Source organism: Genypterus blacodes, unplaced genomic scaffold (assembly GCF_046128005.1).
Source record: "Genypterus blacodes isolate CSIRO-AG114 ecotype Tasmania unplaced genomic scaffold, CSIRO-AGI_Gbla_v1 ptg000036l_1, whole genome shotgun sequence".
Taxonomy (NCBI): Eukaryota; Metazoa; Chordata; class Actinopteri; order Ophidiiformes; family Ophidiidae; genus Genypterus; species Genypterus blacodes.
Window position 1 is genome coordinate 1,730,426 of NW_027466849.1, and position 27,191 is coordinate 1,757,616.

Genomic DNA, 27,191 nt, shown 5'->3' on the forward strand with positions numbered 1-27,191 from the left:
GTGTGTGTGTGCCCTCTTTAGAAAAGACAGCGTCGGCATTCAGAGAGGTTTAGGTGTGTGTGGTTACTGTAAACTACACTTTGATTACTCGTAGTCAATCAAGCAGAGTCACAAAGCGTCTCCATACATGATTCTCCACATGTCAAACATAACAAGTCTAATAAATTTGCTTGGTAAATGGTCCAAATAAAGACTCCGGCTGGGTTTCCATCGCCAGTTTTGCGCAAAACTTCACACTCCTCTACAGTAGTGGCGCAGTAGTGGTTACATACAGAGAAGAGGAGTTTCATCTCATAAACACAAACATGGAGCAAAGGTTCAGCCATCTTGTAGCCACCAGGTGAATTAATAACACATTTTACTCTGATTTAAATTCAGGAAATCTCCACACAAAATGCGTCATGTTTTCCTATAAACAGCCGTCACCCCCGATCCAGACATTCAATACTAGACGTCACCAGTACACATGTAATCTCAAATTGGGAATTACATTTTTTTTTTGCCACAAAAACCACCGCACACAAGCAACAAAGACCTTTTTTTGTGGTTTATTTTCTAAATCTGAGCATTTCTATTGTTCAAATATTTTTTCAATTTCAAAATGCGCAAAACAAGTCAAAGTCGCCCAGCTCACGTCTGGTAAGGTGTCATTGTTACACAGTAACTTCTTCCTGTTTTGATTTACTTGTTCACGCCCCCAGACCATTTCTGACCAATCAGCAGAGCAATCAATCTCTCTGGGCTTTTGTTTCTTTGTTTGGCTCACTTGAAAAGATTCGAAGTCAACCAACAGAACTAAATTTTTTTGAAAAAGCACAAAGTTGAACCAGAGTGAAGAGACATCGGGTTTGAAAAAGCTTTTTAGTCATTTTAGAGACTTAAAGATGGAGATAACGGTGTCGTGAGCATACCAGTATTTAGAATAAACTAAATCAGAGTTACAGCTTATGTTTGCATCTAGAATATAAAGTACTTCACTCTCTTGCCCCAAAATTGTGTGTGTCAATGTTTGTCTGAGCTTCAATTCAGAGTTTGATTTACTCTCAGCTTCTACCTTCAACTTTCACTACCAAGGTGCTGTTTTTCATCTTTAATCAAACTACATCCTCGTCTTCGCACTGAACACAAAGTCTATAAAGTGGCTCTACTTTTGGTGACTGTCGATGTTAAACTGACGTTCAAGCAACAAGAACGAATGGAGGCTTAACATCTGTCTAGCTGTGGGAACACAAACTGTTTTGGTGCTTTAGTCTGCGATTTCGGGGGGCTTTAAAATGGATGTTGGTGGAGACTTAAAGTGACATGGAAACAACACAGAGAGATTTACAACACAGTGAGTGTGGCTGAAGCGACATGAACGTGCTCCGCCTCCCACCTGAACCACACTCGCTGCACATCAACAGTGTTACAGCGTAAAAAGAACGCCCTCGTCATTGTCCGTCAAGTGTGTGTTTGTATTCAGCGTGCACACACTGGCATGCACGTTTGTGTGCAAGATTCTATCATATGAATCCAAGGTGAGGGTCGTCATGTGGGACGGGCGTGGCAGTCCTGGAGTGAAACGAGGAGAGGAGGAGAGGACAAGGTTCTGGCGGAGGGCTTCAGTTGTTCTGAAGGCAGTCGAGGTCCACCGAGCAGCACACGTTTCCATTCTGACAGAGTGAAGGGAGGAGGGAGAGGAAGAGGAAGAGAAGGAGGAGAAAAGTCAGATACAGGACACTTACACACACACATCAGAGCCTGACTCTTGTTTTTGTCCTCACTGCCCACAGGTTTGCTGTAAAGCTGCTTGCACACAAGTGGCGGTTTGGTCGAGAGAGCAACAGCGACAGCATCACTTTGCTTCAACAAGACAGACGTAAACACCAATCCTTGATAGGTGATTAACATTGGTGAGTATTGGACCAATCACAGAGCAGCAGACTGATCTTAAGGCCAGTTAGTAACAACAAAGATCCAGCAGGAGATAAATGCGACGCCAACAAATTGCTAACGACGATAACGCTAACCTGTGACGCTACGTAGCTAGGGAAAGATTAAATCACTGACACTGACACTGATTTAATTAAATTTAGAGAATTTTTTTTTAGGAAAAGCTATTTCCTATGATCCAAGAAAAACAATTACAAAATGAAGTGAATCAATTAATAAAAACATATCGCAAACTACCACTTCCAGCTCTGCAGAGATTTTAGCTTCTTTAGCTCATTCTTCAAGGACAGCTACGCAGCTGTTTCCTGCATTTCCTGATAAGAGGCAGCACGCTACCTGCCTGTCCAAAACCGAATGACAGAAATAAAGAATGAAGAATGAAAGATAAAGTAAATTAGTGTTTGGTTGGAGAGCAAAGCAAAGCAGCAAAGCAATAAACTAACAACACGGAGAGTTTTCTCAGTCTAGCAAAGCTAAAAGCAGGGGGAATGTTGGAATGACGCTCAGCAGCTGCACAGAAACATAAGTCCAATCAAAAGTGATTCTTGTTCTCTGGATGCCGTGGCAACCGTGTGACCATAAATCGGTTGATCGATTGAGCTTTAAGTGGCGTGAAGAAAATGTGGCATTTTTTCTCCACAGGTAGGTCAAAGATGTTTAATGAGCTAGAAACCCAGTTTCATAAAAACATGTAGCAATCAGTAGAGAAACACAAAATGCTGAGTTTTGATTTAGAAGTCAGGCTGATGTGGTTGTGCAGTACTTATATATGGTCAGAATCCGACGCAGTTGTTACAGTGTGTGCGCCTGCCGTCATCCCTACCTTGCACTTGCAGGTGGTGCAGGCGGAGTTGGGCATGTGCCACGTGTCCCCACTGAGGCGCGTGACGCCGGCGGGGTCCTGGCACGTCTGCCAGATGTCGTAAGACATGTTGTCGGCCAGGCAGGGGTCGGCGACGCAGCGCGGGCAGCATTCGCCCTCCGCCACTGCGGTGTACTCGCACATCAGCACAGGACAGACCAGAGGCCAGCAGTCCACCTCACCCTCCTGCAGAGAGAGACGATAAGACACTGTGACACACTCACACCCAGCACATTACTCAGTGTTATTATACTGTTTGCTTCTGCAGCGTTACACCAAAACATACAGAGTAAAAATAGATTTCCGGACAGATTTTTCCCTGTGTTTTTAATGAGTTTGGTGCAGAGGGTTTATCATCCATTTCCGTGTCTCGTCTCTACCATAGAAGGTCGGTTTTATAGATTTTGCTGCAGCTTTTAATTAAATAAAAACAAACATTCCTCTGCAGCAGGTGAATGGACGCATTTGTGTTTGGATCAAAGAGTTCCTCTCTAGTCTTTCTCACAGAATCTTTATAAATGGAATCAGATCAGATGGTCACTTTTAAACGGAGGGACAGGGGTGCAAAGGGTGACCCATTTTGGTACAATTCTAGATTCCATTGTTGTATATTGGAGTGTGTGTGTGTGTGTGTGTACAGACCATGCAGCGGCATTGCTGGCAGCCGTACAGCCAGGACCCTCCGCTGCGGTACAGCGTGCGTCCGTTCTGGTCCAGACACTGACTGCTGGGTCTGTCGTCACAGCTGGGACAGCACAGCAGGTCCTCCTCAGGGTCTCCACACTCACAGGGTCTCCTCCTGCAGTACGTCTGTCCGTCCTACGGGGGGCACATATTGAACTCATTATATATTGATCTTGTATACTCGGTTTTGATATGATGATGGATTCTTCCTTATATTTGATTGTTACATGTGCTAAATGTCTACAGTCATGCGTTCATATGTCTGTGCTGAGCCTCTCCCACTCCAGAAAACCCAGTTGTTGCGTTAAAAAAAGGCCCAACAGAAAACTTTCTGTCTGCTGTTTCTGTTTTGCCTTGAATTCGCCCACAGCCAACCTTAAGTACCTGTGTAAAAAGGCCTGGTAAAGTTTCTGCTCCTGAATGAGCAGATGACCTGAACGTCTCTGACCTGCTGACGTTTATGGAATCCATCCTGCATCTCCATCTTTTCATTTTTACTACACTTGTTCGGCAGAATACATTTTATATTGAGCAATTTCTCCACATTTCCTTTCCGTTTATTCATGGTAAATGGACTGTACTAATGGAACACTTTCATCGTTTACATTGACCCCCCATTCATGTCAAACTCTGTCTGAAGGGTCTTTTCACTGAAAGACGACATCAGGCAGAGAGTTGTGTCCCAATAGAATGCCGATGCTGTTTCTGAAACTTTCCTACACTGCCGTACAATGAAAAAGATAATTAAAAAAATGTTGAGTGTAGAGAAAAACTGTCATCAAGAATATCATCATCAGTCGTCAAAGAGCCATATAAGCGAAACTGTAAACCAAAGCCTGAGATGTGGGAAAAGTGAGCATTTGAATTATCTCTGCTTTATGGAGAGCCAGCGTACTATTTAACACCCTGTACATTCACAGTAATTATTCCAGGCCTGGGCATCAAATTTATGCACTGTAGCAGCTCTCAAATTTCCATTTTAGAAAGGTTCTTTATTAGAGCTGAATGAAGCGTGAAAGAAATTCAGCATTGGGGATGGAATCCAAACTCAAACACACAGGCACCTGTCTGAGGCCCACTTCCTGTCCCCTTTCTCTCAGTGCAAACTTTATGATCCGTTTTCCTTTGTGGAGCCGGCACAGACTGGCCTGGGGACCAGAGTGTAATGGAGATGTAAAAATTATACATAAAAGGGCTGTTACCAAATGTATGGCGAACGTAAAAATATCCAGCTTACCACTAAAAGGGCAATACAGAGCCAAAGTTTTATGGATGCATATTGTCCTGCAACACTAAGTCCCGTGGTGCAAATAACAATGGCCTCCATCTTTACGGCTACAGCGCTGGACTGTCTGGGAAATTTCTGCTAAATGTAGGGAGAAGGCCAATGCAGACTTCACTTAAACAGCAGGAAATAGACCAACTAACCCTGCGCTGTGGAGAAAAACAAACACCCTGATTTTTGTTTATCTAAATGTAGGAGTTGGGGAAGACGGAGGAAGAATTCAACTGAAAGTCAAGGAATGTACTTTTATCCTCCTTCAGCTGATCTGAAAGCAGGAAAAGCCTCAGAGCTGGACATATGAGGTTTCTCTCTAAGACATACTTGAAGTACATTTGGGAGATGAAGCATGTACTCGTACTCCTATACCAAAAAGATAAATTCTGACAAAAAAAGAGAATCGAAGTTTTGTTGCTAAACTATGAGCAGGCAAGTTTTAGATGTAAGATCACCGTAAGAGAATCAAGAGTTTAGAGCAGGGTAGAGTTTAGTTTAGCCTTGTTGTCAGTTTTGGGGATTTTCATATATTGAAAAAATATATTGAAATAAATTAAAATGAAGGAAACAAACAATGGAATAACAGAAATGATGCAAGGAAGACGGATGCCAGGAAGGAAGAGCTCAAACTTGGAAATATCTGAAATATTTTGTTATTTTTAGCTTGAAAGTCAAATGTGAATATCAGTCAAAAGTAGGACTGAAACAGCTAATCCACCCATAGACGAATTGATCTTAAATATTTTATAAGAATTATGAATTGTTGTCATTTATCAAGTCAACAAATGCCAAAGACATTTATGAGACAGCAGTGTTTGCTAGTTCCCTCTAAGATGTAGTGCAGTTGTTGAGTAAATGCACTTAGTTACTTCCATCCTTGCGTTGGCTTTATCTTCTGCTGCAGAGCTTCTTCAGGTCGTATAGTTTCCTCTTTGACTTTATTATCATATTAGTTGTTATGTTTTACTACTGCAGTGGTTTGTGTTGGTCAGCATTTTCCTTTTTTTCAGAACAGACCATCCTGCTGCTCACAGCCTGCTGTTGCATCAAGCTGTTATCTAACATTCCAGTTTCCCAGCTGTTATAAGAACTTTACAGGGGATTATGTCGTCTTTACAAACCTCCTTGTTTGACTCAATACTGACAGTCACCAGGCCAGAACCTTCTCCCACAACGTGGATTAATGAGCTCCCAGGATTTAGTTGTTGATGATTTAGCGTAATCCTGCATGTTGCGGTTCTTCAAAGGACTTCAAGTTGATGTCATAGCAACACATATGTACGATCAAACCTACTCTCTCATACAATATAAACAGGATTAGATCACAGCTTGAAACCTTCACACACTTCCTATAACTGTGTCCAACTCTGTGCCATCGCAGATCCATCTCTAAAAGATCATCAAATAGGTTGCAATGGGTGCAATAATAATAAGGGCAATTGCGCAATTCAATCACTCAAGATGCCATTGCCTAGAGACTGTCTATATCCACCTTGGTGTTAGCTTGGTTCGGATCTCGTATGTCGATATACCAAGAATACCCCTACTGGCTATTCAGTCTCCAGGCAGTGTTTAGTGGCAACAGAACCATTAAACACTGTCTATTCCTATTCATTCTGTCAGCTACTACATTCAGCCCTGAAGCCCCCGGGCATGAGGGTATCTGAAGACTAGGATTCCAGTCATAGCTTTGAAGTTTTCTAGGCTTTCATGCTTATCTAAATGTGATCCAAATTATGTGAATATAAATGGACTTGGCCTACAGGGATGGTCACCTTGAACCAACCAATCAGTCTTTCAGATTTTAATTTTTTGCATGACATTTTTTTGCAACACAATTTTCTTGCAGTGCAACATCCTGGTGCAAAGTTCTGACAGTGATGAGGAGCGCCTGAAGGCACTATGAGCCTTCCCGCCTCCAATTAATCTTTCTCCTCAAGCCTTCCCTTTGCAAAAGATGAATCTGATCGATATCTGACTCTCCTGCAGCCAGACTACACCAGCAAAGCCCAGAAATGAAGCTGCCGCCAATATTTACCAGGATGTACAGTATAGCAGCATAATGACAAACAGATGAAGCAGTGAGAGCTTTAACCCTACAGGCGACTTTGGTCTCCTGAGGTGAGAGGGATTGGAAAAGTCTGAAAAGCAACTTTAATAAACATCCAAAGTTTGCATGATTCAGCTGAATATACTGCAATTACATTCACAGCAAGAAGTGCTGGAGGGCATATATTTGATTAAGTTATATAATCCTGTAAATAAAGATTGGAATTCTGATCTGTTTCTGTGAGGAGGGAAGAGCTGCATCGATTCACTGAATACAAAGACATAAAAGAAGAATGGACTTTTTGACTGTTCCATTTCTCCAACCAGCAATCCTCCCTCTTATGCTTTAGTTTCCTTCTCTCTCTTTCCTTCTCTCTCTCCCCACTGCAGTCATCAATATGTAGATTATGTAGAATAAATAGAAAGTCGACCATCTTCCTACCTACTAGATTCAGAGTACTGGCTGGTTCTCTGTCCACTCGTTTCCTCTCTCAAACATGCATTGAGTGGCATAAGACAAACTACAGTTCTTCCACGACTAACAGCTCATGTTGTTCCAAAAGCAAACTTCCAGTTTCAGATGATTTGAGTGATCTCACATGGCTTTTGTTTGCTTGAATTCTCATTTTCTTTGTGAAGCTAAACTGAACAAAGATTAAGTTCAACAAAAGTAGTAACTTCAACCAGAGCAAGAGAACCATAGGTGTGTGTGTGTTTGTGTGTGTGTGTGTGTGTGTGTGTGTGTGTGTGTGTGTGTGTGTGTGTGTGTACCTTGCAGGAGCAGATAGCACAGCGGTCAAAGTTGGGTTTCCAGTCCTCTCCGTTGCGTCTGATGACGCTCTCTTCCTGTGGACAGTCCCCGCTGCAGCCCGGCCCGGACGTGCACACGCAGTCATATCCTCCCGGGAGGTTCACACACACGCTGTCGTTCCAGCAGGTGTGTGTCTGCAAACTGCACTCATCGATGTCTGGAGGAAACATGAAACATCCATTGACTAAAGTAAGCAAATGATGAGGGTGATGATAATTTTTCAATTGATCTTAAGCCACGTCATTTACAAGATCAAAGTCACAATATGACAGGAGAACGCAAATCGTGAAATTGTGAAAAATATACCAAAACAATAAAACCAATCTGTGATGAGTAAAGACGTTTAATAAGACGGGAAGAAGAGAGGAAACATTGAAGGAAAAAGAAAAGAAAGGACGAAGGGAAGTGCAATGAAAAACACAGAAAGCAAGAGAAGTAGTAAAAATGAAGAAGCTAGAGAAAGTATGTGAGAAGTTTGTAACTAAGTATCTTCTCCAGCTGTGTATGTGTGTATGACATGAGGCTTGGCCTCTTTTTCAGCAACAACACACACTGACAGCGCTGAACACACTCCTCTAATTGGTTGCGGTATCAAGTTTGTTGGATGGTTGGAGCGGAAAACAGCACAGCCCAGACTTTATTGTGCCTGTGATGTGGGTATTTGCATACGTTAAATGAAAGTCCTCATCAGTGAGACAGACGCACCACCAAATAAAGCCTGTCAGGCTACACACACCACATTCACACAAGCTGCTGCCAAGTGACAAAGCAAAACTCTTATAAGTAAAACCAGTGTAAAAGGCAAAACCCCTTCTCAGTACGACACACACCTACATGTACAGCTACACATGAAAGCACAAATCCTGCTACACACACCCACACCCACACACACACACACACAGACACACACACACACACACACAAGTCCCTCTGAAGACAGATGTTGGTAATTAGAAGTCATCAGAACAGACAGCATTCATGTATTTAAATTACTTTTTTTTATGTCTCCAGGCAGCCCATACGGAAAGGTCATGTACATCAGAGACAGAGAGGAATACAACACGTGCACCCGCGCGCGCACACACACACACACACACACACACACACACACACACACACACACACACACACACACACATACACACACACACCACATGGTGTGGTGCTAAGAGTTTTGCTGTGTTATACTCATCTTTATCGCTTTATTAAAGCCACCTGCCTCTCCCTGAGGCTTTGAGAATAATAAAGGTGTTTTGAGATGCAGCCCATGCAGCTCTCAGTCTGAGTAATAAAGCGTAGCGAGTGCTGCTTACTGCCGCGTACATCTGCTACCAAACACACAACCCTCCAACACAAAGACACATACGCAAAGCAGCATGTGCAATGCAACACTATGCACTGCATCACAGTGCAGAGTGTGCACATCAATCATTTAGGAAAACAGGATCATGAGCTAATTTACAGTACTAGTTGATTGATAAGTTCTGAGCCATTGGACACTGACAGTGTAGCACGCTCAGATGTGTTATGATGTGTGTGTCTCAGGTCCTTGGTATACGGTGAAACAAAAACAGTGAAATGCTATTGCAACAAGAAGTCTACAGAACAACAATTTTGCAACTCACTAATAGCATCTTATATGAGGATTCTTGCAAAAAACTTTCAGTTTTTGAAAGCAGTTGAATGTCAGAGGGGGAATAAACACAGGTGAGTAGGGTGTTGAATGGGTTCAAAGCCACAATTATGGGGAGCAGCCAGCAAATACCAAATCACTGCATGTTGGCCATATTTGTCCATCTTGTACAACTCAGAGCTTTGGGCACCTCTGCAAATTGAAAGGTAAAATCACCAAACTCAAAGGAACACAGCTGACGTGGGAAAACCAAAGGGATAAGGTGAGAGCACTTTTGCCAACTCCTAAGTGAGGACAGTCACTATTGGCTGTCCTAAAAGTCGCCAGAAGTCGCTAAATTACGTCATCGCCAAATTTGCATAATTGGCGATTTGCATATGATTGTTAATTGTAATTTTATTTAGCTTTAGCAAAGCTGCATAGAAAAAGACCTTTAGACTCCACAGGGTTGACCCGCCTAAGTCATTTATTCATTATTATTTATATTTCTATCTATTATCTTAAGATCCTACTTTCAAAATTAGATTTATTCTTCAATTGAAGCTGTGTCAGTTTCCTTGACAATTTGGGTTTAAACATCTGCTGAATTCCATGTCACCCCATCACAAATATATTATTGTACTATTGACACATGAGAGAAACTTGTTTCATGGACTGAAACAGAACTTCTTTGGGAGAAGAAATTAGGCCGAATTGCAGACATTTACACAGCGGACACACAGAGACCTTCTGTCTTGAGATGTTATCGTCTTTTGTCTCCATAATTTGTATCCCTGGCGCTCCAGCATTCCCCTCGCTTGGTTGTTCTACAGTTTGGGCTAAATTGCAGCTGTTGACGTGACTGTTCTGCTCTGAGCTGCTACACAAACGTGGCTTTCTGTTTGCCCCACTCAAGAGGCTGCTGGCAGGGAATCGTAGAGGAAAAGAAATCCTGTTAAATTGTCATTCATACTTATTTCCCCTGTTGGCTCTAAACTGAAGACTGCAAAGTGGAGGAAGAGAAGGTGGTGGTGGAAATGCTGTCGCAGCCGCAAGTGCTTATTTATCTGCCGGGTGACACATAGCTAACACCAACCTTCACATTCTTTCAATTCTGATTGTTTGTCTTTGTAAATGATGTCTGTAGCCAACAGTGGTGTTATTTAATCTCTGACCACCATATGAGGACATTCAACAGAAAATGTGATCTGCATGTACTCAGGCAATTTGTCAAATACAGGAGATTGATGCCTGCTTGACCATTTCCCTCACAACCTCAGAAATTGCTTGGTTGGCTTCACCATATACAGTAAATCCCACAAATTCACAATGTTTTCATCTTTTCGCTCAGTCTGTCGATGTTGCTCTTCTCCTTGTTTACGATTCTGGGCTGCGAGGTACAAAGACTGAATGATGATGGCGGTGATAAGAGGAGTGCAGAGGAGTGAAACCACAGATGCAAGTGGCCCAAATCTGATTTTGTTTGTAGACACTGCTCAGAAAAAAGAGATCTGTGTCACATGTAGGCCAGAAATTAGATTTGGTCCATTTCAACCTGTAATGTGAACATAGCTGTACTGTATTCCACTCATTCTCTACACTCACACACCCTGTTCAGAGTTACAGGGTTACAGTATGTGAAACCGAAAGCCTGGTTGAGCTTAACTAGGTGAGCACAGGCAACTAAAACTACTTGGACATGGAAAGATGGAAATCAAGGCTACATTAATTCTAAAAATGTTAACAATGAATTCCAGTTTGAATCTTCATTTAAACTCTTTCTTGTTATGCGCTCTCTCCCATCAATCCCGGCCTCCTCACTCCACATGTTCCTGCACGATAAGAACATCACGCTTTAGCACCAGACATCACCACGACTCTGGTGTCTGTTGTTGTGTATGAACATCAGACACCAGAAAGATTCTCTGGTGCTATTTTCTAATGAGTTTACCTCCAAACGCAACTTGCATGGATTTTTATCATATTTGCTGGGCTCAGGCTGTATAATTTGACGCATTTGCAAAAGTTTGTTCTTACAGGGACTACACTCTGATGTTTAACCTCATCATACCTACATAGTACATAATCTTCTCCTAGTATTCAGTCTTCTTGGAAAACACCAAGTGGCTATTATCAAAAATGCAGCATTGTTAAAGCAAACGTACAAAGTGGACCCATTGGGTCGTGAGCTGTAAGTATATGGGCGCATCACTGTGGTCTAAATAACGGTAATATATCAACATTTCCAAAAACACAAAGCACATCCTTTATGTAACATTAAAAGGGTACAGAGGCTGCATGGCTCATACGTCTCATGTAAGAGGTAAACTCATGTCCTGTGAACTGTGTGCATGTCCTGATTACTTTCATAAATATACAAAGATAGATATCTGATATTCTATTCCACAACCATTGTACCAGGGTCAGTAGTTTTCACTGCTGTGTAAATACCCTCACACAGAGGCCAGGTTTATGATTCCATGCATGCAACACTTTTTATCGCCCTAAGGTTGATTAACTTATGTCTGATATAATGTAATGCATTCAAATTCTACCTAGTTACCATGAGAGACCGTTCAATACTGTGAGTGAGTGTGTGTGTGTGTGTGGGGGGGAGAGGGGTGTGTGTGTGCAAGCGAGAGAGAGACTTCTGTGTGTGCAGTTTGAAGTTGGGGTGGCGTAGCTCAGGTTGGTCGAGCTTTCATCTTGGACTCAGAAGATTCTCCTCCTGGAGTCTGTCACAGTGTTGTTCAATCTCTAACTGCTGCTGATGCGCACGTTGGCTCCTTGCATGGTTTGGTCCTGCCATGAGTATGAATTGTAAAGTAGTAAAGTAGTAAAGAACAAGTAGTAGTAGTAGTACTCATTGTTGAATAACATTTATTGCTATATAAGTACAGAATAAAGGCTACAGCTCATTGAGTATCCTTGTGTACCTGGAGATGGCCTCAAGCCAAAGGGACACAAAAGATTAACAGAATTCTATGCGCTTGTATGCGGTGGATAGAAACAAAGTCTAACCTGCAGTTTCTTCTAAAATCATTTCACATGAATTTAATTTGAAACCTGGACAGAACCCCAGCTAATGATAAATAAGTTCATCCTTATTAAGTCATGCCTGGGTGGGATTTTTTAATAGAAATCTCATTTGTTTGGTCTTGTTGTTGCCCTTTAATGACTCAGGATTACATTTAAATCACTAATTGGATGAAGACCGTCCTTCTCTAAGAGGGGATAGGAAAACAAGGAGAAACCATCGTGCTGAGACATGAGCTGCCCTGAAATGGCCACCGCATCACCGGCAGTGCTGGGGCGTCACTCACTCTGAGTGAAAACGCGAGGAGTAAAAGTCTGACATGCATCTCCATCCATCACACAGATTGAGTGAAACCACTTTCTGTGGAAATGCACTGAAACCACCCGGCTCCCCTGCAAATGAATCAAGACTGACTGCTGATGCTGCATTTGGATTTTAAAGGTTAAGTGAAAGCAGGAGCCTTCCACTCGGCCATGCAGGCACGCAGGCTGCATTCATTACAACTTTAGGCTGGTATACAGGAAGACATAAAGGTGGTCTGTTCAGAAGTATTTCACCGAGGGTTTTTACATTTAGACAGCAGAATGGCATCAGTAATATGATGAAATGCTCCAGGAAAGCTGTGATGTTCAAGAAAATGGCGAGGCAGAGAAAGATCTAATTTGATACCACATCGCAGAAGTTGTACCCACTATTGCTGACAGATAAACAAGAAATCCCAATAAACTTCCCTCTGAAGTGTGGTTTGTGTGGAGTACAATACGTCTGACAAGATGTTTTTGGGAACTTTCCTCCTCAGTGAGCCACCAGATGGTTGAGGAACCACCAGAAACCTGCCAGAAGTACTTCAAGCTTGTTTCAGCTTTGCACAGTCTCGAGCTTTTAGTTGAAGTATTACTCAAATAAATATCTTGGAACTAAATGGGGACTTGTAATATGGATGGGAAAGTGTTGATATTTTATAGGTTTGAGTCGTTCCATTTGAGCTTATTCCATATCTAGGGCATCTTGCTCGAGACTGATAAATAAGATGATCATAAATGCAAATAATAAATCAAAAAGATGCCATCTAAAACTTTACTGCTGCAGCACTGAGAGCAGCAATAAATGTGATCCTGGTGTTTTAAAATGCCCACAGTGGGTGAAAATACTGCACATCGTTAAGCAGACAGCTTGCAGTGTGAATGTGCAGCCTTCTACACAAACACACCGGAGGTTTGCTGCTTAATAATTGATCAAACAATTAGGTCTCTTACTGTGTTTTCTGTTCTATGAAATAACAACACGAGCGTTAACACGTCCCACCAAACACCAGAGGACTCAACTCTCCTCAAATACTTTTGTAAGAGATTTTGAGGTACTTTAGCACTTTTCAGAGGGACGAGCTGTACTTCTTACACGATTACATTTATCTGATGGCCGATGTGCTTTGCTGATTCAACACGAACAAACTAAAATGAATAATATCCTTCCTGCTTTTCCTCTTTTGATACATTCCTTTGGTCTCACAGGCTAAGGACATTTGCACCAACTAGACTTTCTATTACTTTGGATTTTTTGGAAACATTTCCTTGTATGTCCTCTTACCATTTTGGGCCATGTTGAATGTCTGGACCAAACCGCACAGAGGTTTTATAAGTGATTTTTCAGATTCCTTTCCATTTAGCTATAATTGGCTGCCAAAGTCAAGAGGGGGCGTGGCTCATTAATGAATGAGTCTACTGTACACATGCACTTAACTGATTAACTGTATTTAAAACACACATTCATTGAACTGACAGTGGCACTATAAGAATAGTTGAATGTTGTCAAGACCTTTGGAGCTTTGGATCTGGTACAATCAAAAGTGTGTTTGTCAGCTTGTGATTTAGTCTACATTTCATCACGGAGAACTATTGGGTCTTGGCTGAGGTATGGACACTGGTGACTCTACTTATCTCAGATTTTTTCATGCAGTAACATCTATGAGTTACACACACACATACCACACCATACCTTTGACACTATGTGTTTATATTACTGATTCAGACACTGGATCCTCCTACATTTGTGAACCAAACAGGCAATAATAAAATCTGTCCATCGTGTTGAAGCTCACAGCTCACTATGCAAATTCAGGCATGATGGCAAGTCTCCTGTTGAAACAGAAAAACGCTGACCATAACCCAAAATCAATAAAACCCTTAGTATGGTCTGTCTGATCAAACCCCGACAGAGTTTCTCTCTCTTCGCTTCATTGTCTTCCAAGAATTTGTCGAACTGAGCAAAATTGTAATTTTTTGTTTTGTGCTACAACTGTTATACAACCAAACTTATAAATAGAATAAACAGCACAAATGTAGTTTACTTCCCTGAGCATTTATGTCATTATATCTAGCCTCAAGGCGGCAAACTGTCTCTCCAATGTAACCACACAATGATTGTTGACTGAAATATGTTCAAATGTGTCTCAGTAACATAAATAAAGAAGAAAATCCTAATACCAGGCTATTTTCTGCCTATTATTGAGTCCTATGTCTTATTTAAGTCCTAAGTCTTACATTCTTCAAGCAAGTGAACAAATCTACCAGTGTAGTGACATTTCTTCAACCATTTAAGTGAGAAGACAGAAAACAAATCAGTGCATAAACCACAACATGATGCTTGATATCTTCATCTATCACTGATTGTCCTGTGATTCAATAGTCACACACACTTGTTGAGCGTGCTAACTTGTTTGTTTAGTAGAAATGTCTGTTTTAAAACTACCAAACAATTTCCTTCAATTACAGAACATATTCTTTGCAGTGCGGCTGATGAAGATGTTTACAGTTCAGTATTTGCTCACCCATGCAGGAGCTGCCATCCAGCAGGTAGGAGCCATTGTCATGGAAACCACTCCTGCATTCACAGTGGTACCAGCCGGGCAGGTTGACACAGCGGGAGTGGTTGTGGCACTCGATTAGGCCCTCTGCACACTCATCGATATCTGAGGACACACACAGGAACAACACGTAAATGATCTTCCACCGTTACAAACAGGAGGCTCATATTTCAGCTCAGTTCTTTGTGCTGTCTTCTCCGTCTTTGACCTGTGCTCATTTCAAGAGAGGGGTTTGATATAATCTGAGCAGACTGGAAGCATATGAGAAGAGCAGCCTGTCTGCCACAGCAACACTTACAACACCCACAGCCAAACCCGTTGCTCCTGTGAGATGTAATTCTCACACAGAAAACACACCAGAGCACCGTCTCCCTAAAGCATCTTCAGGATAATTTGATCCTTATGCAGATTCTTAAATCTACAGTGTTTTCCTGAGCTGCAGTGGGACCCTGGAACACGCTTCCAAAATCCTTGCTGACACTCTTTAAGGTTTAAAGAAAAACAATGATAAGATTTACATGCATTTGTTTGATGCTGATGCTTTTATCCATTTGTAAATGAACCCTGACCGTATTAATTTCCCTACAAATGACTGAATGCAGGCCTTTGAGTGTCTGTCGGCTCAGGGCAGGCCTAGCCACGTGGCTGGGGCATGAAAGAGACAGTACGTAAAATTGCTTGAAGAGAAGAGCAGACGAGGATACGTTCTTAAGTTTTTCAATTCAAAGCATTCAAAACAGACATAAATGAATACAAAAAACAGAGGAATTAGTTCAGCATCCCCTGCCTTTACACTGCCTTTGCACCATTTACCTCTAAAAAGCGGTGCAGGATGTGAAAAGTCAGTGCATGAAAAGGTGATTAGGCTTCATTCTCTGAGAGGCCGTGAATGCCTGTGTACCAAATTACACCTACAGTCCTCCTCAATAGCTGCTGATATATTTCACCCAGGTCAGACCAACCACCTGACGGGCACATCTGCTAATCTCTTTTTTGGTTATCACAGTGTTTGGCAGCAGAGATGCTTCCTCCATGCACAGTTATTTTTTTCCTATTTGCTAATTCTGCTGTTTATCTCCCAACACATTTTCTCTCTACACTGTACACACACACACACACACACACACACGCGCACGCACGCACACACATACATACACACACACGTGCACGCACACACACACATATATACACAGCATCCTGGAGGTGTTTGCTGCGCAATCTTTCTTACAAGAGTAAATCGCTGTCGTCTGTTATGTACTGTTTGCTGCGAGCCCTGCACCTCATCTGCTGCGCTCTAGCTTCTGGTGCTAAGACCTGACCTGCACACACGCACACACACGCACACAGCGTGACCTTCAAACGCACTTTCAATCGGCCAAACTAAAACATGAAGCCCGGTTTTCACCACAGGAGCAAGCAGGGCAAAAAAGCAAAGGATTGCTCATTTACTGTGATGCCTGTATAGATCTGAAATTGTCCCTGTAGGGGAAAAGCCCATATCTAACACACATCAACAAGACACACAGCAGTGGGTTTCAGTTTGACCACCAGGCCTGAAAAGAGGTTTTATAGCAGTGGCTGGTGGAGTTTCATCACTTCACAGACACAACCACATGAAAATAAAACATTGATTTATACAATTGCGTAACTTGAAAAAGAGAAAGTGGTTTGTAGTTGCACACACACAGAGATTCAACACTCATTTGTTTCACATACAGAAACACATGTAATGAAGAGGTACTTGCATCATCATGTGGATAGAGCTGACTCCAATGGGATGTTCATATTGCTCTGTGTCTGCTGAAGCTGCCTGTATTCTTTAATGTGGATACACAAGTACATTATACTAATAATACAGTATATGTTGATGATCACTTTGATCGCATGCTTACAGTCACTATTGTAGTCACAATTGTTGAAGGCATCACCCATGTCGACCACACAGACTCACAAACATATTATTAAACATATATCATTATATGTCTGCGTACAGAGCGAGACACAGGGTCTCAGTTTGAGCCGTTTAGCCATGAGTGTTTTGTTTGTGCCGTGGGCCAGGTGCAGTGTGGGTAATAAGACGTGACAGCTGCAGGCGGCTCTGCCTCTGAGGTCAGAGATCTGGTCAGAGTTGCAGCACAAGATTCGCCACACTGACATCACACTGAAACACACATAGATTAGAGCCGACTGCACGCTGAGAGGTCTCGACCCTTCAAAATAAGAGCAACACTACCTGTGTGTCTCTGTGTGTATGTCAGTGTGTGTGTTACTGATACTGCACCATAAAAATGTGGAGAGTAATATACAATACAATTTCTAATTCAATAACTATATCTTTATGTAACACAAAGATTGCAAACCACAAGTACTTTTTGCTGTTTGGTCATAATAATACTACTACTTCTTCTAATAACAGTAATAATGTTATTTTACATGAACTTTAAATCCTTGATTATACTGTGATTAGGCCAATAAATAATTTTTTCACGTCATGTTTTCACATTAATGTGATTGAAATCAGCACAAATCGAAGTATGAGGTCTCCTAAATTGCAGGAAGAGGGTGTTACTCATTTGCTGATTGCCTGAATAGAAATTCCGTTGATTGTTATCATGTGTAGCTTGTCGGCACAGAAGTGATTGACAGCCAATTATGTGTTGCCAAGTAACAGCAACATACCTTTCAATCCAAACACGTATCAGGATCAGAGCTGAAGGCTGAAATTCTATTATAAAAATGGTTTTTGATTCATTGTTATACCATTAAAAGACGTTGACCTTTGAAACAAATCATAATATTATTATATATAGAGTTTGATAATCATTTTAAAGAGTAAGTTGTCTGTATAAATGTCTACAAATTAAGATTAATACATTTGGGAAAAAATCCAAATGATGGAAACCACTTCAGAGGGTTGAGGTTGGTTGCGTGTCTGATCGGGTCACATGTTCTATTTTCTGTTTCTCTCTGTGTCTCTGTGTTGTAAATACAGGAAAAGAACGTTAATCCCAATAATAAGTCTAAATGCTCAAGGCAGCCGAGCTGTCAGGCCTCTAATAGCTATAATCTCTCTCTCCATCTGTCCTTAACTCATACAAAGGGACTCGATTTGAAGGTCTCCCAGTTGCTACATCTTCTGTCAAAATGTTGCCACTTTTAATTGTAAGGAATACGAACAGCTGCAATTTGTCTTTCATCTTCAGAGAGAAACGATCATTTTCCTGTCTCCAACGGTTCAGACTCTCTTTCACCTTGTACGACATAAAACAACAACATCGAAAGTGTGTCATGCTCTGCGTTGTTTTGCTTCGGTTTCTTCTCCACAGGCCTTTCCCTGCATGGAATTCAGTGCCGCTAAAGCTCATTTCATTGAGTGGCATTTCCAACTGAGCAGCATCGCACAGGTTAGGCAAAATTTAATATTGTGACATTTACAAAGAAACTCCTGGAAGTATTTATCAAAGCTGAACCTCCAACAGTACAGTTCATGCTTCAGCGTGTGAGCGATGAGTTCACCTACAGGTCAGCTGCTCAGTTTTTTGGCTGGCACACACACACACACACACACACACCACAGCGGCGGGGAGTCAGCGGAGCAGCAGTGTTTTAGTACGCGGCAGGTAAAAGCAGCAACAGCGTTCATGCTATCATGACCCAAGGAGAAGACGAGGAACAGACGTGAGTATGGGTTTGTGCTGTGCTGGAGACCTGGAGGCCTGTTTGCTGTCTCTTTGTTTGGTCTGGGAATCAGAGGTACTTGGCAACAGGTGTGTGAAATCTAATCACTGTTTACCTGTGTGTTTGTCTGTCTGTCACGGCGATAATGCAAATAGTTTTTTTATTGGATTTGGATCAAACTCGGCTTTAGTTTTGTACTACATTACAGATTCACAAATTCGCACTCAACGCGTTTGTTTGTCAGGTAAGATGAGTTCCTTCTTCCCTCATTCATCCACCTGGTTACTCGCTGCTTTCCAAATTTCGTTCTGTCTTATTCCTTCCTTCCCATCCTCTTCACTTAGTTCAAACTTAGTTGCCTACTTACATCTTTCCTTTAGACCTAATTCATTTCCTTCTCTCCGTCCTCCTTGTCTGTCATTTCCTCCTCCAAAATTTGGGCTTCCTGGCTGTCGTACTCTCTTGATATTAGAAATGTGATTTACATAATTTGTTGTTACTTACGTTATCTTGGTCCCCAGCGACTCGAGCAGTCACTGGAGTGTTATCTGCAGACAGCAGGGACTCGTGATGTCGTGTAGATAGCACTTGTTTTCTCTCCAAAGGGAATACAGAGAATGGGGTCCTGTAGCCTTCCTCTGCTTTATACATTAACATAACCTGTTACAGTCCACAGGGAATGACGCCTGCTAGGTGCTCATGGCTGACATGTGGAATAATTTGTCACCGATCTTGTGTGTGTGTGTATGTGTGTGTGTGTGTGTGTGTGTGTGTGTGTGTGCAGGTTTCTAAAGGAGAACCGGAGAACCATGGCAACATGTCGTGAATAGCTGGATGTTGAAGGAAACAAAGGAAAAGAGAACGGGAGAGACACATTAGCTGTCCTTGTTTACTGGTTTACTGGGTCCTCAGTCTGCACAATAAGCTATGAAAGTAAGTGTGAGTAAATGTGTGTGTGGGAGGGGGGGGGGGGGGCTGTGTGTGTGTGTGTAGAGTATGCTAGAGAGAGACTAAGGCTGAGACTGGTTAGGCCCCTTACCTAACTAATAGGTAACCGCTACTGTGACTCCCGATCAAGCGGAGCAAGATTGAAGCTGAATTGTAATGGGGTTCGTGGGGTCAACTGAGGCCTCACCTGTCTCACATCGGCGTCCTGTAAATCCCGAAGGACACACACATGTGTTGGGCGAGACGCAGGTCCCTCCACTTCGACATCCCTCCTCACAGAATGCTGGAGGGAGAAAGAGAGAGCGAGAGAGCGAGAGAGAGAGAGAGAGAGAGCATTACAATGGGGCAGATTTATGTTTGCAGATTGTCTGTATTCCAAAGTGGAAGATGAGTACATTTACTGGAGAACTTCAACACAGTTTGTCATGATACTGGTACTGATACTGGACAGGCAGATTCACATTTAGCATCCTTCTAACTTTCCTTCCATCTTTTCACCTTCTTCCTTGTTTTTGGCTTCTTTCTTGTATTCCCCTATTTTCAGTTTTATGTTATTTCATTCAACTGACTCCAGGACCTGGAGATTCAACATTGATACCCAATAACCTTTCTTTATTCTTACTTTTGACAGTTTTTGATACTTAATAACACTGCTCATTACATGCCCCTGCTGCAGTTTTACTTCAGTTCCGGTTCTTCCTCCACTGTGTCTCCACGTCTGGATGTCAAACTGGCAGCACAACAAAAGCTTTAAATTTGTTCAGTAAAAGGTTTTGTGAAGCACCACAAGATGTGAAGTGAATCCCCCGGCTACTTTAAAACCAATTTAACATGACGCAGGGAGGAAACACGGACACACGGACACCATTTAGTCATTCCCGCCATCAGCCTTTTCATAGACCTGGATGAATGGTGTGTAAATGTGTGTGTGTGTGTGTGTGTGTGCAGGTGTGTGTGTGCACTCAGGATGTAGAGGGCATAAAATATTATCAGAAGCGGCAGGATGACAATGTCGTGCATCTCAAAGTACCACTTTGGTGAAAATTATTGTAGTTTTATTGCAGACGTAACTTCGCACGCAGCCAAAACCTGTAAACTGTCCTCCAGAAATTCATTTTGCTTTATTGTAAGTGTATGATGCTGAAATTTGTCTTCCAAGTGCTCTCATCCAGAGGACAGATAGTCCATGTAGTGAATTTAGTGCAGTTAAATGACAGGAATAAAAATGTAGCAGAGTAAAAGCTTCACACAGGGAAACATCCAGCCGCTGTGATATGAATTTACTGAACCAGGCTTTTTCTACAGATCCATTGACACCTGCGTGTTGATGTCACACGACACTATGACCACCGTTGGCTTATCTATGCATGTATTCTTTTGTTGCTATGGCATCACTTTATTCATAGTAACACTGCCTCTGGTTTGTTAAATTATTCATATACAATCATGCCGCCTACTCAGACTCAACCACTCCTCTTCTATTTTGCTGGGTCTCTTCTCTTCACAGGAAGTTCCCTTAACTGAGAAAATATTGCTGCAGTGGAGCCGCTTTGTGTTATTGAGCTTTGTCAATTCAGAGAAGCTCTGTTTGACTCTTTACTCTATATATACTATTACCTTGACTTAGACAGTTAAAACCAGTGTGCTACCAGGACAAGAGTTTGCGTGACGTATTTCAAATATCTTTTATCCACTAGATCCAGCATCTGGATCAGGGCTTAAAATCTAATCAACTCTTCCCTACAGTGCATAGACAGCATCGTTTCAGGGAAGCCTTTTTATCCAAATTTGGCTTTGTGTTGGTCAGACAGAAGGACAGAACTGAGACCGGGACCAAAGGACATGTGCGTTTGTGTACACATGTCACCACGTGGGCTGTGATCCATCCACGAGAGATTAGATCAGTTTAGATTCAACTTTATTGTCATTGCCTGTCACAAGTACAAGCAACAAAATGCAGAAGGAGGGAGAGAGGGAGAGAGGAGAGAGAGAGAGAGAGAATGTCTATTTGTATTGTATCATGTAGCTGAGATGAATCCAAGGAGAGAGTAATGTACTACCATACAAAAGGAAGAGAGAGAGAGGAGACAGAGAAGACAGAAAAGACAGAGAGAGAGAGAGAGAGAGAGAGAGAGAGAGAGAGAGAGAGAGAGAGAGAGAGAGAGAGAGAGAGAGAGAGAGAGAGAGAGAGAGAGAGAGAGAGAGAGAGAGAGAGAGAGGCGAGGGGGATTAAACCAAAATGAGGACAGACTTAATTGAGTTCATTAAAGAGAAATTACTTTGAGCATTTCTAAGCTTAATTAATGACACGATTTGAAAGATGAGCCTTAATGGGCTGAAAAATCTATTTATAGTCATACACATATTGTATTAGAGTGTGACATCTGTGTGTGTTGCACATTTAGCGGCTAAGGGCCGTCACTTGTTGGTTCAAACGATCACCACGTCACACACACACAAACTGAGGCACCAGTGCAATAAATAACGTCAGAGTCTCGTGCCAGCAGCTATTACAGCTATTAATGTGACCGGTTCTACTATTTAAGGATTCTATCAGGCCATCATTAGGAGCGTGATTGCTTCTGTACTAATAAACCTCACACTTAAAAATTAATCACACTTATATTGACTCAATCTATCTTCAGCTCTAATTATGATTTCACCACCATGAGCATACTGCTGCCCGCCTGTCCAGCCAATGATTCACTGAGTGTGTGTGCCATCTGCATGGATCAAAGCATTTTCGGATCAACTCTTAGATTCTCAACATTTCCCAACATTACGTTTCGCGTGAATATTTGAGTCAGTGTTGGGAGAAACCTGACACACAGGATCATTGGAGACCATCGCTGTCACTACAACCCTGTTTGGATGATGAACAGAATTGTCACATGATATGACAGCATGATTTATTGCCTTAATCACAGTATAATCTAAGTTTTACAGTGGAGGTAAATGTACAGAAAAAGCTCTGTGATTCTGAGGGATTACTTCTGTTTGTTGCTTCAATCACTGCGACTGGAAATGGAACCAAAAGCACCCACAAACTCAACAATACCACACCAACAGGACCAAGACTCTGTATCTCAGTACATCAGTGCAAGAGATGAGAGTAAGAAATGGATCTTCTAGAGAATTCCACCTAACTCATTTAGGCAAAAAGTGCAAACTGGCCTGACAGCATATCAAGGAGTCTTCACCACAAACCTAAACCTTAATATGAGCTCCAAACTTCACCTCTGGACGTCACTCTCTCCCACCCCCCTCCATCACAGGAGCAGGACTCCCGTTGCTGGAGCTGAGGAGCGGGAGCGTCCCTGTGACCTCCGGCTTTAAAGCATGTCACAACTGAAACGAGCCTGTTGCTGACTTGCGACTTCTGCTGACATGCTTATTCGCACAGATTTGCTATTTGAGTTTCCATTACGGCTGCAGATTGCTTTCCGGTGGGGTGGCGAGAATGGAATCATTCCACTCTAACGGCAGAATTCCACACTCTCCGGGCGTCCAGGGTGCCTAAATTAAAGTGGGGGGGGGGGGGAGGAATATCGCCGAGTAAGATGATGAGAAAGAAGTGCCACACATTCAAGGAGAGGAGACAAAAAGGCGAAGCGTGTATTTTTGCAGTGAACCAGAAATTAGGCGTTAAAGTAGGAATGTCGGTCGTTCCTTTCCTTCTTCACATCCATTTCCCCTCTCATATCCGATGGTTGTGGTTGTTAGTTACTGAGATACTGCGGATTCTAATTTTTCACATCCTGCTTTCCCTCCTTCTTTACAACCTTATTTTCACCTGTCTCAGTTGTCATTTCTTTCCTTTTTACAGAAAACTGATATTGAAACCCCAAACCTTTTACTTTTGCTTGTGAGGAGGAAGGGGAAATGTTTTTAATCCAGTTTCCATCCCTTCATATATTATTATACCCAGGGGGCCTGAAGAGAGGCAATGGTTACACACAAGCTACCTGTTTTCCCTCAGTGTGCACGACAGTGTCTGTTTCGCCTTTTAAAAACTGCAGTGAAGAACATCGTTGGCCGAAGGAGCAACTGTGATAACTAACGGCTCAGTTCGGCAGTAAAACATTGTTAGCCTCCCGATGATGATGATCTCCTCTTCACATCTCATTAGGAGTTGTAGAGATTTCCAAGTGTGACTGATGGTTTGTTTCTTTGCGTTTACACACAGATGCTGAAGTCAGGAGGAGGGCAGAGGGTGGATCATAAAGCACATTACAGAGAGCTCCTGAATGCACCATCAGTAGTAATGACAGAAGAACAGAGGGGTTCCCACATAATGGGCCTTAAAATCCTGCATCCTCTCCCCGCCTCTCAACCACAGACTTGATGTCAGAGGGGGAGGAGGGTTTATGTCTCCTCTTCCTCTGGGGTGTGTCCATGTAATGTCTGCATCTTTCCTAGTTGATGAATCCACAGCAGCAGATTGGATTGCGGCAGTGCTCAATCCTTTATTTCTACGGACAATAACATAAAAAAGTCCAAAAGTTCAAAATGTCTTCTGTGGTCAGAGAAGTGAGACTGCAGCTAGACAAAGGCGAAATCAGTTTCCTCTGCAGAATTGAGGCTGACTCCTATAGGCTGAGGGCGAGGAGCTTGAATATCAGCTTTAGAGTTGTTGTTGTGTTGGAGCCCACTGAGGTGGTTCAGGCTTCTGATTCGTGCCTCCCTGAGGGAGCCAGATCATGATAGAGGGATTATACATCCCACCTGGTGAGAGAAATCTTTAGGATCCCCAAAGAGGAGCTGAAAGACGGAGCTCGGTAGAGGAACATCTGTGCTTTGTCAAGCCTGTTAACCAACCAGATAATTGTTGGAAGAGAGATGAATGGAATGAATGGAGTATTATGGCCAATATCAGTGATTTACATTTTATATTCAACATAAAATCGTATCACTGTTAAATATCAGACTATCCCATCTTTCTGGCCTTCATATGTTACTTCCTTATGTTATTATTTGATCGTGGTTATTATTATCATTATTATTATCTATTATTTTATTTGTTCCAGCTATTTTTTGATTCGTAACTACTGAACTACTAAAGCCCATTCCGAATGCTTTCAACTTTCCTTCAGGCCCTTGTAAGGACTTCATTCTTTCAGGTATGGAAACCATTCAAAAGGTTTTTTGGAACATCAGTCATGTGCTGCCTTTAATATAAGTCAAAGTTATAACATTAAAGACGTTTAATTAGTGCACATTGGTTTATACTAATGGCGCCCTCTGCGGACGAGGAGGGGTAACATTCTTGGTTTCTCACAGTCAATCAACGTCACCTGAGCAGAGGTCTAATCAGCCAGAACAATCAAAAGCACCTGTGTGGAGCTCAGACTGATACCAAGAAGAGTCGTGCATGTTACCAGCTGAACGCTATTTTGATACGCTTCTGCCTTGGGGACTATTTGTCTGTGAGTAAACTGGTAAGTGTAATATGTTACAGTATATGTTTTATGTACTAAAGTGTTTTTTCTTTGTAACCTTACAGTTTTGCAATACCAAACTATCTACACAGTAAAAGATTCAAGAAAAGTCAAGACTTGTTTTGATTATTGAAGAGAACCTTTGGTTTGTTAGCTGGCTGTGTAGCTCCCGCAAAGAGAGCACCTGCTGCAAGGGCACTACAAGTCACGTTTTCAGCATTTGGAAAAAATGACAATTGGCAATTGCAATCACAACACATTTTACTCCGGAAATGTATTTCTAGCTCATCCTTTTTGTTTGATTTCCTTCTTTTCTTACAGATCTGACAGCAACAAAGTCGACCAAACTGGAGAAGCACAGCAGAGGTGTTAACAGAAAAATGCTTACACATTTAGGCATCCAGGGTGAAAATAAGACAACAACAACCTGGCAGCAGTAATAGTCGACGCTCTTTGCTTTAAATCAGTTAAAGAGAAAAAAAAAAGAAAGTGTATAAGACAGAAACAAATGGAAAAAAGAAGAGGGAAACAAAGGGAAGAATGAGGGAAAAGAGAAACAAGTCAAACACCAGATAAATGTTGTGGGATATTGGGTACAATCCTCCCCTCAGAGGTGTAGTGGAGGAAAGCAGACGGCTCCTAAAATCGTTAAGAGTCTACGTATTTCTCAGCAGAAATAAAGAATGAACGGTAAACCAAACGTCTGACTTTGTTCTGTCGGTTCACACTCTGCTGAGCTCTGCTGAGCATTTACCGAACATCACACATAACGACCACACTTATAACACAATAAGCCATCAGAGCGGGCTGCCGGCATTGATTAAAGACGCATTAAGGCTGATTTTTATGGCCATAATACGTCTGTGGAGGGTGGAAACGGTGGTTGATCAATAAAAGTGACACAGCCATTAATTCACCAGGTGTGCCCTGAGATTTCTGGCTTTAGAAAGGAAGAAACGTGTGTGTTTGTAACTGCTCAAAGAGGCAAGCAAGGAGCGAGCGAGAGGCCTGCAGGGCTGAGATACATTTGATTCTATAAGGAGAATAACTTAGTATTCCAGGGAAAAAAGTTGTTACCTATTCATCATCCTCTACAGTTGAGTTTTTACAACTTACTTGGTGAAAGACACAATTAAAGATATTTTTACTCATGCAAAATAGCATTTGTAGGAAATTGACTTATCAAATGTATGAATTGTAATGAAAGATATATTAATGAAATGATCGGATGAGGAAGGAAGAAGGTATTACACAAAAAAATGGGGTAAAAGTGGGTAATGTAGGCAGAAGAAGCAGAAAATCTGTAAAAATCTAAATATTCAAAGTAAAGTAGCATTATGGGATTTAGTGTATTGAGTAAATTGCTCTGTCTATGTTTTCTGTTTACCTTGAGTTACTTTCATTATATGAAATACATGAGGTAAAGGTACCAGGATAGATCAGAAAAAGTCGTGTTTCGGACGCAGTGTGTGGGGACTGAATCCTGTGAACTAAATGTGCTATTTATGTGCAATTGCTGTTCTGATGGGCAACTGTGACACATGGAACGATGGCGTAAACTTCAAAGTGTCCAGATTTTGTGCTGCTCTGTGCCGCTGAACTACAAAGGCCACAACTGCAGCTATGAGGCACTTGTGACAGCATGAAACATTTCCTCACAAGCAGACGGAAGCAAACGAGACATTGACTTGTATAGATGAACCTAGAAAACGCTGACTTTCTTACTCTGGACCAACAAATCGCACAGGTTACAGTAAGTCATCCTCAGTTTGTTTACTAAAAGCCATAGTTTGTAAAAAGCAATCTGTTTACAACCCTGCCGTGCTTGATGCCTCTTAGCTCCTTACACTCATCCACTTTTTCAAAAACAAAGCTGAGTGATAGAAGAGTCATTGGACCATGTGCCAAACGGGATATAAAGGGTTTAAGTATAAAAAAACACTGATCCACTCTCCCTTGCTGCAGCACCGTTGTGCACACTGTGTGCTCACCTGTGTA

At 42.0% G+C, this 27,191-nt stretch overlaps 1 protein-coding gene across 1 annotated transcript in view; it reads right to left on the minus strand.

The window, feature by feature from the left end:
• Positions 1-593: 593 nt before the first annotated feature.
• The window catches only part of LOC142996066 (protein kinase C-binding protein NELL1-like), a 188,051-nt gene continuing 161,453 nt past the window's right edge, over positions 594-27,191 (minus strand). The window contains exons 15-20 of the mRNA XM_076146953.1: positions 19,943-20,038; positions 15,094-15,234; positions 7,578-7,774; positions 3,437-3,613; positions 2,756-2,980; positions 594-1,652 (exon numbers count right to left, since the gene is read on the minus strand). Coding sequence (XP_076003068.1) covers positions 1,602-1,652; positions 2,756-2,980; positions 3,437-3,613; positions 7,578-7,774; positions 15,094-15,234; positions 19,943-20,038 — 887 coding nt within the window. The 3' untranslated portion in view covers positions 594-1,601. The remainder of the gene's footprint in view (positions 1,653-2,755; positions 2,981-3,436; positions 3,614-7,577; positions 7,775-15,093; positions 15,235-19,942; positions 20,039-27,191) is intronic.